General features: G+C 47.0%; 1 protein-coding gene across 9 annotated transcripts in view; it reads right to left on the bottom strand.

The window, feature by feature from the left end:
• The window catches only part of SRR (serine racemase), a 34,361-nt gene that overhangs the window by 16,582 nt on the left and 6,186 nt on the right, over window positions 1–11,593 (bottom strand). For all 9 annotated transcript variants that reach the window (XR_014157088.1, XM_081864326.1, XM_081864323.1 and 6 more), the window contains 3 exons: window positions 2,185–2,512; window positions 1,615–1,731; window positions 654–895 (listed from right to left, as the gene is read on the bottom strand). Coding sequence is in view for 8 of the 9 variants with exons in the window: in XM_081864326.1 (XP_081720452.1) it covers window positions 654–895; window positions 1,615–1,731; window positions 2,185–2,512 (687 nt within the window). In the remaining variant the exon portion in view is untranslated. The remainder of the gene's footprint in view (window positions 1–653; window positions 896–1,614; window positions 1,732–2,184; window positions 2,513–11,593) is intronic.

Genomic DNA, 11,593 nt, shown 5'->3' with positions numbered 1-11,593 from the left:
GAGGACCTCCCTGAAGGCTACAAAGAAGTTTTAAGGCAGCCCAAATCCTAACTAAAAAACTCCTTCAGTTAGCAAGCAAGTTATGAGTAAACCGAAGGAAACAAAGTTTAAAGTGGGGGCAGCAATATCAGATCAGGAAGAAGTGGAGAGAGCTAATTATAAGAGCTATTTTTATTTGATTCATTAACCTGCAGGATGACAAATTAATGGAAATGTTGTACCAAATAGCATTGGGAAGCTGCTCATTCCATTGGCCTCATCAGTGGATACAGCAAGCAGAGATCCAGAATGCTTGACGCTTACGGCTGGCAAGAAAGAAATTATTCTAGTTCAAAGGTATCTCAACAGTTATTGTGATGCTGTGGCCAATACATGTGCTATATTTTCCGCTCAGAGAATTACAGAAACAACTGGACTTTTCTACTTTTAGCCAAGGAAATAATGTGCAACACTGGAAATGTTCCATTACTCATATTCCTACCTAGGGAGGACTTATCTGCAGTGTTCTTGTAGTGATGATGATTCACAAAATGTAGCCCATCTTTTCCCCATCACCACATATGGTAAGGCTCAAGTTGTGTTTCCATCAAGATCTTTATAGTGATGTTGCTATAAAAGGTCATCCTGAGTGTTGTGGTTAAATATCCACTTACTCTTCGAGATACAAGTAGCCATTTTCTTGTGCCAGCCTCTTGGCATGCATCTGAGCATCTCTCGCTGTAGAGCCATAGGAAATGACCATGGCACCGTACTCGCGGCACATTTTAACTCTGGCTGGCAAGGTGCTGGTGGACATGATGACAAACACCGGAATTTGGTGTTCTGAGGCATGATATGCTACTGCCATGGAGAAGTTAGTGTCCGAGGCAACGATCACACCTTTCCTTTGCTGATCCTGCAGAACACAAACCATCAAATCATAGGACACTGGTTAGCAATTACTTTTACGGGGAGGTCACAACTGGAAAGTGGTAGGCCAGAGAATGTGGACTAGCCTACTTTTTGGTTGCTGGCATGCAGCCCCTGGAGTGGTGGCAGTGCAATCTACAAGCCAATAAAGTTTGGCCACCTCTGGCTTAAAGGTTGCCAGCTGCGGGTTCCTATCAGAGGACCATAATGCTTCCCTGGTCTGGTCTGGGAGCACAGGCTGCACACTGGCAGAAGGCTACAGAACAGAGGAGTGCCCATCTTCAAGCCAGAGGGTTGGCCCTGTAAGAATTTGAAGTTCTCTACAAGGGGGTGGAGCCTAGAAGAAGCAGTCTGGAGGAAGAAACTTACAAGGCCTCAATCTGCTCTCAACCTTTGCTGGAGCAAGTTCCCTGTGTGTCCCTGAAATGCCTATGGGATCTGGCATCAGACCAGACCATGACAGTGGGGCTTACACATCGCAAACCATGGTTCACATCCCCACTTAACTACGAATCATTTTTTAGTAGAACTTCTTAGCTTGGCTGATTTTGTCCAAAGGTGACAAATACAGAGGTGGTGGGTTTTTTAAGGGACGGGGAGAAAAGCGTTCTCTTTCTGGCCAACTTACCTCACAGGGTTGTTTATAAATTGAGTGAAGAGCCACTTCACTCTGATGCTCAGATTTTGCTCCACTGGTTTTCCTACCTGTTGCAAAGACATCAGAAGGTAAAGCACACCCCGCTCCTTCACAGATCCTGTGTACTGAAGGAACTCTTTCTTTAGATATATGTCGATTCCATACTGCTTTGAAAGCCTAGAATACTGAAAACAGTGGAACATTCTGGAGTTAATTTGATCTCTGCCCCTTTCCAAACCACAAAAAGTCTATGGGGTTGTTGTTTTTTAAGTGAATTTGTTGTGCTAGGGTGAAAGAAAGACTTTATTAATTCACTTTAATTGTGCAAACCTAAGGTTCCAGTATGCGCTCGAATTCTTCCTGCAAAATACTGACAGTCTGGAGTCTCCCATACTGAGCAGAAACCCATGTGAGATAATGAGAAACATTGCTAACAGATGCCCAGCCTGTATAAGCAAAACTAAAGGAAGGCACTTTGTTTGGGCTAAGTTGCCTTCATCTTTGCCTTGTGCGCAGAAGTTTAAAGCAAGGCCACAATCCGTATGTTATACTAAAGCCAGTGGGGCACCGATAAAGTAAATAACTTCTAGGATGCATTGGGTTTTAACTAACGTTGTGAAACAAGTCACTTAGCATACCGTACAAGGCGTTTTCTGGACTCCACACTGAATTTTGAACGCTGCTGCACTGATATCTTCAAATCGAATAAACTTGTAGGCTGGCAGGCTACTTCTTTCTGGACGAACAACTGGATCTCTTAGCAATTCCTCGTTATGGCTGATTATCTTCATTTCCCATGTCTTCACTCCCCCATTTAGGTAATCTTCTTCACCAAAATCTTTCAGTCTCTCAGGGTTGATGGAGGGTGGCCGCTGCCCAATGAGACCATTTCCTACTGGCCCCTCCTTACAGCACCGAAGTTCACAGTGTGCAGGGGCATCCAATTTTCTCACTATACATTCATCTCTATGGAGAAAAGGGAAAGAGAAACAACTGCCTTATGAAACAAGCAGAGTTAAAAACCACACCTGGGTACAGATGCTTTACTTGCATTCTACAATGGCAGTGTAAAAACTGGAACAGGATGGGAAAACCCTTTACACAGGAAAAAGCAAAGGAATGTGGTAGAGACAATTGAGAACAATATTTTTTCAAACAAAAACTATTCCAATATATTTTTTCATTTACTCCTTCACATTCCGATACCTGCTAGGTGAAAAACAGAATTCTGGGGAAAGTGCCAGGAATGTCAAACTGACCAAATCTGCCAGTCCAATGGGATTTCTTGGGACTGGTCCAAAAAAACAACAAAATGTCCACAGAAAAGACATTCAGATACCCATTTTGGGTACAAAGATATGTGTTACAGAAGCTTGAGAGCAACATTTTAGAACTGAAACCACTGCAAAGCTAAACTTTTATTTAACCCCTTCACACCCAGGACCCACCTGGAGCAGAATGGAATTGCCCTGGACATCTCAGAATGCCAACTTCTGAGCTAACCAAATTAGCCACATAGTGACTTGATGAAATTGATTCAGTAAGCCACAAAATTTCCACTGAAATCAAGTGGAGAGATTGCCATTCCCAGAAATATATTGTATGGTGGCAAAATAGTTGGAAACGCCAATTCCTGAGCTAGGCAAAGCAACCAAATTCACCAGTCATATTAAGCCAAATGCAAATCAAACACAAAGCCACAAAATGTCCACATAAACCACACTCTACCATTCTGGGTACAGTAAGAAGTGTCAGCAACAGTTGAGAACAATATTTTATAACTCAAAGAATCCTTTTTATTAGCCCCTTCATGCCCTAAACCTTCTTGGAACAGCCAGAAGGCAAGCTTTCAAAACAGTAGCAGCAGCAGCAGCAGCAGCAGCAGCAACAACAACAAAAATTGTACCCTGCCCATCTGAATGGGTGGCTCTCATCAAACCAACCAGCTAGTTCAACCAACTAAAATAGTGACTAGATGTGATTGATGCAGTATGCCACAAAATATCCACAGAAGCCACACCCAGATACCCATTCCAAGCATTAAATGGTATCCCAGAAAAATGACCTCAAACATCAACTTCCAAGCTATCCAAACCAATAAAATCCACAGGTCAAACATGGCTATATGGTATTGGTTGAATAAGCTGCAAGAAATCCAGAGCAGCCATGTTCTGATACTCATTCCAGGCAATAAACAATATTTCAGAAAAATAGCTCAAACTGCCAACTTTTAACTCATCCAATAGGACCCAATAGGAATGGTGTATTAAACCTCAAAATGCCCATAGAAGCCATGTTCTGGTGCCCATTCTGGGAACAATGGGATGTCAGACTGTTGAGAATAACATTTTAGAACTCAAAGAATCCGAACAGTGTACTTTTCATTAATCCATTCATGCCCAGATCCCATCCAGTTCAGAACAGGATGACCGTGAACTGCTTGGAACACCAGCTTCCAAGCTAAGCAAATCTACTAGAAAGGCTGAAGCAGAAAACCACAAAACATCAATTAAAACCACACTCCAATACCTGTTCAAGGCACTAAATGGTATTCCAGGGAAATGGCCTGGAATTTTTATAGTCACAAAATATCCACAGAAACCACATTCTGGTACAGTGGTACCTTGGGTTACATACGCTTCAGGTTACAGACTCCGCTAACCCAGAAATAGTATTTGGGTTAAGAACTTTGCTTCAGGATGAGAACAGAAATCGTGCTCTGATGGCACGGCGGCAGCAGGAGGCCCCATTAGCTAAAGTGGTGCTTCAGGTTAAGAACAGTTTCAGGTTAAGAACGGACCTCCGGAACGAATTAAGTACTTAACCCGAGGTACCACTGTATCTGTTTCAGAGCATAAATGGTGTTCTAGAATAGAAGTCCAGAAGCATGTTTCTGAGCTGTTCAAACCAGCTAGATTCACCAGGTATAATGAGACAGACAGATATAATAAATCACAAAACTTCCTCAGAAACCACATTCTGTGGCTCATTCAAGAGAAAGGGTGTGTGTTGGTTCCTTAAGAGTGCTAAGTTCCTTGTTGGAACTTGGAGAGCGAACCAACCATTGAAAATTTAGGGGTTTTGTACTAATTTTAGTCAATGCATTCTAATGGAGAAGGTTGGAGGGGCTAATTCCAATAATTCCAATATTTCTATTCTATTGTTTCTTCCCATAGTTTCCTGCCTATTTCCTATTTTGTTTATTCTGCTTAATTGAAAAGTGAAAGATTATAATCCTGGTGAGCAATAGCTAAACTGGTCATCCTTGTTTGCATCCTGCCTTAAAGTTGTCATACCATTTTGTCTGTGTAGCAACCATTCTTTAGCAGGAGATGTTGATTAGATTTCACTGGTAACTAGATTACATGGGCTGATCTTTATACAAGGTATTAGGAGCTCAATATGTCTCCTCGATGCCTTCCAGGACACGTTTGAGATCAGTCTGGGAGCAGGGTCAAGAAAGTTCATAGTGGGGATCTCCTGTCATATTAAGTTATGCCAACCTTTTTACTCATGCCATGATCCACAGTAATAAACCATAGAAAAAGATCAGATTGACACACACCTATTCACAACCAGAAATGGTAACCAAGTCTCTGTCTTCCCAGTGTTCAAGCTCAGTTTACTAGCCCTCATCTGGTCCACCACTCTACCCAGACAATGTTCCAGGTCATATACGAGCTCCCCTGAGTCAGATGTTATGGAGAAGTATAGTTGTGCGATGCCACTGTGAACTGAATAAGCCACAAAAACGTCCTCAGAAACCACATTTGGATAACCAATTCAGGGCACTCAACGGCATTCTGGAAATACAACCAGGTGTGCCAACTTCTATGCTAGCTGAACTAACCCAATTTACCAATCACATGAAAGCAAATGATGCCTTAAGCCACAGAACTTCCGCATAAACCAAATTTGGATTAATGGTGTCCCAGAAAAATAGCCCACTTCTGAGCTATCCAAACAAACCCAGGTCAAAATTCACATTGAGCCAGATGGGGGGTAATACAGTAAGCCACAAAACATCTAATAACTGATAACATTCAAATGAACCGACCTGGACCCTGCAATCATCATGTGAGGCCCCTCTTCAAGTGCTTCCTTCACCAGAGGTCTGAAGGGCAGCAACACGAAAAAAAAGGCCTTTTCTGTGGTGGCTCCCTGCTTGTGGAATGCTCTCCCCAGGGAGTCTCGCCTGGCGCCTTTGTTACATATGTTGGCTAATTAATCCATCTGTGAACTTTTAAACTCTGGAAGGGTATTGTTTCTGTTTGTTGTCATGGTATGTTTTATATCCATAGCTCTAGATATAGAAATCTGCCCTGTGATCGTCCAATAAAAGGTATTATAGAAATTTAATTAACTGATGACGATGTTCTGGACCATTTCCCCAGAATACCTTTTATTGCCAAGAATGGTAATTGGAACATGGTTTCTGTGGACATTCTGTGTCTTACTATATAATCTGATCTAGCTGGGTGTAACTGGGGAATTTAGTTGGTTTGGCTAGAAGTTGGTGTTCTGGGCCATTTTTCTAGAGCATTGTTTATGACCTGTAGCCAGCATGTGAATATAGTTTCTGTGAACAGTTTCTGGCTTACTACATGAAGCCAAACTAGTCATGTTTAACTGGTGAATCTGGTTGCTTTGACTAGCTTGGAAGGTGTTATGGAAAATCATTTATAGCTCAGAATGGATGTTAGAATGTAGTTTCTGTGGACTTTTCTTTCTTTTTTATTTTTTATTTTGGCTTACTCCATGAATCTAACCTCAGGTTAAGTACTTAATTCGTTCCGGAGGTCCGTTCTTAACCTGAAACTGTTCTTAACCTGAAGCACCACTTTAGCTAATGGGGCATCCTGCTGTGCCGCGCCGCCGGAGCACGATTTCTGTTCTCATCCTGAAACAAAGTTCTTAACCAGAGGTACTATTTCTGGGTTAGCGGAGTCTGTAACCTGAAGTGTATGTAACCTGAAGCGTATGTAACCCGAGGTACCACTGTAATCTGTACATGGGGAATTTGTTGGTTTGAGTAGCTCAGAAGTTGACACTCCCAGCAGTCTATTGTCTGGAAACAGTATCCAATAGTTGCCTCTGTGCACATGTTGTGGCTTCCTGCATCAATCCCATCTAGTCACTACTGTATTTTCTTGGTTTGGCTAGCTTAAAAGTTGCACTTGTGGGCCATTCCATGACTCTCCTGTGAACATGTTACAATAATTGAAACTACAGTATTGCAACAGTCTAAAACAAACCACAGGTGAAAGAACAGGGTGAGTCCCCAAAACATACATCTCATGCATCAAAGGCTAATATTGGAATGGCTTGTGTTCTACAATATTTGTCTCAAGTGCCTTTAATACATCACACTCCCTTTGGCTCATTTATAATAAAGAGCCTATTCCTGCGGGTTCCGTCTTTTACACTGTCCCTATACAACTCCCTATACAGCACATACATGCAGTGAATCAGTTTGATTGCAAGAAGACAGACAACCATGCATGCTCATGATCAAATGAATGACTGTGTTCCGGGGGTGGAGTAGCCACGGTGATGTCAACCATCGTCACAAGCTGCAAGTTAAATGCACATTTTACAAGCAGTAGCAAGAGATGCCCCATCCATTTTAAATATGAGTTGTAGATCAGCTTGCCAGTTTGTGGATTAGCTTCCTCTGCATCAGATACTCCAGGAACCACATATTCTGACTTGTGTGTTTTGCTTCGCCGTTGTATCTTGAAAGCCTTGCTACTTCTCCTCCTATTCAAGTTAGTGCCAGAAGGGTGCAACATGCATCTAACTTGGAGTAAGTGGAAGGTGCAACCCCTGCACACAGACATACCACAGTTACTTCTCCGCAGCCTCTGTTCCAAACCCATATTTGAGACGTGGTGGGAGGGTGTGGCATGCAGAAAATGGGTGGTAGGGAAACGTTGAGCGTTCTTGTCACACTTGCCACTCCTCTGCAAATCATGCAGGGCCAAGGAACAGTAGTTGCAAATTTCAATGGAATTTTAAAAATCAATAATGAAAGGAAATACAAAATAAAGCAAGTCCAATAAAAAAGCAGCCATGATGCTTCTGGTGAGCCCCATCTGAGTCTTCTAACTGCTGCTGCCAGCTCTGGAGAAGGCCTTGAGTGGGTACCACTCTAGTTACATTTCCACAAAGCATGTTCTCCTTCATGGAGAGCACATCTTGCGGTGGGGGCCAACAAGACACCCCACTGTTGCTGGGCCGGAAAGAGTTTGGCCACCATTAGCAGAGGGCTGGCTGTTGCTGGGGAGAATTATATGTTGCCATTTTTTGATTGACAGCCCTAGTCTTTAAATACCCTGCATGCAGCGTTGAGCTTCCTCTTTTCGCTGTGTGCATCGCATCACCCGCCCCTCCCTCCCTATTTTAGGCTGTTCGCTTGACCTTGCGATGCCTGTCATGGGGTCATCTGCTTTGGGGGCAGGGGCCCAGTAGGAATCTTGTCCATTTGGCTGGTTGGCTGGAGCCATTTGGTTGTTGCCTACTGCGTAGCAAATCATCACAACTTGTAAGGTTGCGGTTAGGCATTGGTTTGGGAATTGGTTGGTGCTGCTGCAAGGGTTTTCCATTAAAGGAACCCAGGGGCTCGCCATGCTTTTGTCCGAACCCTGTCAAGGGGCTAGGGCCACGCAAGAGCCCCCGGGAGCATTTGGGGAGAGGTGAAGCATGGTTCCCAGTCCCATCTCTCTCCCCGGGTGTCTTACCCTTTTCTGACTTCGCAGGCCTGTGTGGGGTCAGATAGTCGCAACCAATGTCTAAGCAACCACTCACATTGCTGCATTTTTAATAAAGTTGTGGCCAAAACTATGCCAAAAACCTTAAACAAAAATAATGTGTCACTTGTGTTTTATTAGGGGGTGTCTTGGTGAAATATACTCGGAGTCGCAAAGTGATTTCATGCTCTTTATTCAGCTCATAGTGGTGAGGAGGAATGAATGAAAGTCCCCTCAAAGTATCTGCCTTATATACATTATTTACACAATGGGCTGCACATGATTGGCTAATTCCGGAATTGTACTGTAAACCAATCAGGTTGTGGATTCACTTCAATCTGGAGCATGATTGGGTGGTTCCTGCCAACCAATCATACTGCTGCATTGTTCTAGGACCAATCAGACTGCTGCATTCTGAATCCTATTGTTCTAGGACCAATCAGACTGCTGCCTTTTGGATCCTATTGTTCTAGGACCAATCAGACTGCTGCAGTTTGGATCCTATTCGACTCAGTACATAACACCCCTCCCCTCTAAGTTCCAGTCCTGCCCGGGAGGTCGCATTCATAGTCCTCAAGGTACGCTGGCGGCCTACGTGTGCGTTGCGGCCTGGGGTGTTCCCTGGTCCGGGGTTCTGGTTCTGGCTCGTGTTCCAAGGATGCTGGCTGTGATGGGGCTGTTTGGTCTGGCGCAACCGGCTCGCTCAGTCGTGGTTCTGGTTCCGGTGTCCTTTCGGCCTCCCGGGACCTCTCTGTATTTACTGGTTCTGCCTCTCCTGCTGGCCCCTGCTGCTCTATGGGCCTCACTGCCCCACTGTTCCCCGGGGACTCCTCTGACCTGTCCTCCTCCTCCTGGTTTTCTCCCGGGAATCGTCGCCGTATCTGGTCACAGTGGCGGCGCCAGCATTGCCCCCCATCCGTTAGCACCTCGTACGACACGGGGCCAGTGACCCTGGTGACTGTGGCGGGTACCCATGCAGGGCCTGCCCCAAAATTCTTTGCGTACACTGGGTCCTGGGCCTCGAAGGTCCGGGGGTTCCTGCCTTCCCCCACCTCTACCTCATCCTGAGCTCTATCGGGGTGAAGGCGGTCCAATCTGATTGCAAGGCGCCGACCCATTAGTAGTTCAGCGGGGCTCCGGCCAGTCGTTGAGCTGGGGGTGCTGTGCTGTGCTAGAAGGAATGTGGCAAGGCGGTACTCCCAATCCCCTTGCGTCATGCGGCGAAGGGTGTCCTTGGTGGTCCGCACCATGCGTTCTGCTTGGCCATTGGTGGCAGGGTGGAATGGCGCCGAACGGATGTGGCGGATGGCGTTCTGCGCTGTGAAGGTTTGGAATTCTCCTGACGTAAATCCAGTCCCGTTGTCTGAGACGAGAGTGTCAGGGAGCCCGTGCGTTGCAAACAGCCTGCGTAGTACCCGGATGGCTGCGGATGTAGAAGTGGATGGTACCAGTGCGACTTCCAGCCATTTGGTGTAGGAGTCCACCACTATGAAGAATGTTTTCCCCTGAAAGGGGCCAGCGAAGTCCACATGCAGGCGTGACCATGGTGCTCGGGCAGACTCCCAGGACTGGACTGGGGCCCTTGGGGGATCTGGGCGGGATTCTTGGCAGGCCTGGCAGTGTTTGACCCAGGCCTCTATCTCTCCGTCGATCCCCGGCCACCACACATAACTCCTGGCAAGGGCCTTCATTCTTACTACCCCTGGGTGTGTCTCGTGTAGGGCTGTGAGGACCCTTTTGCGGAGGGGCTGGGGAACAACGACCCTGCTTCCCCATAACAGGCACCCCTTGTGGGCCGACAGTTCATGTTTGCGGGTTGTGTAGCTGGCGAATTCTGGCCCGGGGCTGCTGCTGGGCCATCCCCTCCACACCCAGTCCAGGACCCGGGAGATGACCCTATCTTTCTTGGAATGGTGTGCAACTTCTTGTGCCTGAATGGGGCGGTCGGGAAGCAGCTCCAGGCTCATAACCTCTTGTGCAGGTGCCGGGTCGGGGCCTGTTTCTGGTAGTGGTAGCCTGCTGAGGGCGTCCGCATGGCCCATCGCCTTCCCAGGGCGGTGAATCAGTGCATACTGGTAGCTGGCAAGGAAAATTGACCACCTGAGGACACGAGGAGACAGCACTTGGGGGGTCTGCTTTTCGGGGGCAAACAAGCCAAGCAACGGTTTGTGGTCAGTCACCACGGTGAAGGGCCGCCCATACAAGAAATCATGGAATTTTTTTACTCCCTTCACGATTGCCAGGCCCTCCTTGTCGATTTGTGAGTAGTTCCGCTCGGTTGCGTTGAGTGTCTGGGAAAAGTATGCCACCGGTACCTCTCTTCCATCTGGGAGTTGGTGTCCCAGGACAGCGCCAATGCCATAGGGTGAGGCGTCGCATGCTAGCACCACCGGCAGCCTCTCGTCGAAGTGTGCCAAGACCGAGTTTGAGACAAGCAAGTCCTTGACTGCCTGGAATGCGGCCTCCTGGCGATGGCCCCACACCCAAGGGGCCCGCTTGTCCAGGAGTCTGTGTAGGGGCTCCGCTACCGCCGCCTTGTGGGGAAGGAAGGAATGGTAAAAGTTCAATAGTCCCAAGAAGGCCTGAAGTTCAGTCTTGTTCCTGGGCGCTGGGGCATCACAAATGGCCCGTACCTTGTCCCCAGTCGGGTGGACCCCTTCTGCGTCCACCATGAATCCCAGAAAGTCCACCTGGGGCACTCCTAGTAGACATTTTTCCCGCTTTACCTTGAGACCCGCTGTCTGGAAACGGTGCAGAACGGTGCGGAGGCGGTCCTCAAACTCCTCTGGTGTGGGCCCGGCAATCAACACATCATCGAAGAAGGGGGTGACGCCAGGAATCCCTTTAAGGAGAGAGTCCATTAGATTCTGGAATATGCCTGGTGCCACGCTGACACCGAATTGCAGCCGCTTTACCCTGAATGCTCCTCTGTGCGTCACAATCGTCTGTGCCTCTGCTGTTGCCTCATCTACTGGCAGCTGTTGATATGCTTGGGCCAAGTCCAGCTTGCCAAAAATTTTCGACCCAGCCAGGGTGGCAAGGACATGGCTGACCACTGGCACTGGGTATGCATGGGCCGTGAGGGCCTTGTTTATGGTACATTTGTAGTCTGCGCAGATGCGGACTGAGCCATTAGGCTTGACAGGTGTGACGATTGGGGTTTCCCAGGGGGCATTAGGTACCGGTTCCAGCACTCCTTGCTCCACGAGCCGGTCCAATTCCTCGTCTATACGGGGTTTCAGAGCGAACGGGACCCGGCGGGCCTTGAGCCTGACTGGTCGTACTGCGGGGTCAAGCT

Source organism: Podarcis erhardii (assembly GCF_964252035.2).
Source record: "Podarcis erhardii genome assembly, chromosome: 5".
NCBI classification, from domain to species: Eukaryota; Metazoa; Chordata; class Lepidosauria; order Squamata; family Lacertidae; genus Podarcis; species Podarcis erhardii.
The sequence above is the reverse complement of the archived record's forward strand: the minus strand, read 5'-3'. Positions and strand labels throughout refer to the sequence as shown.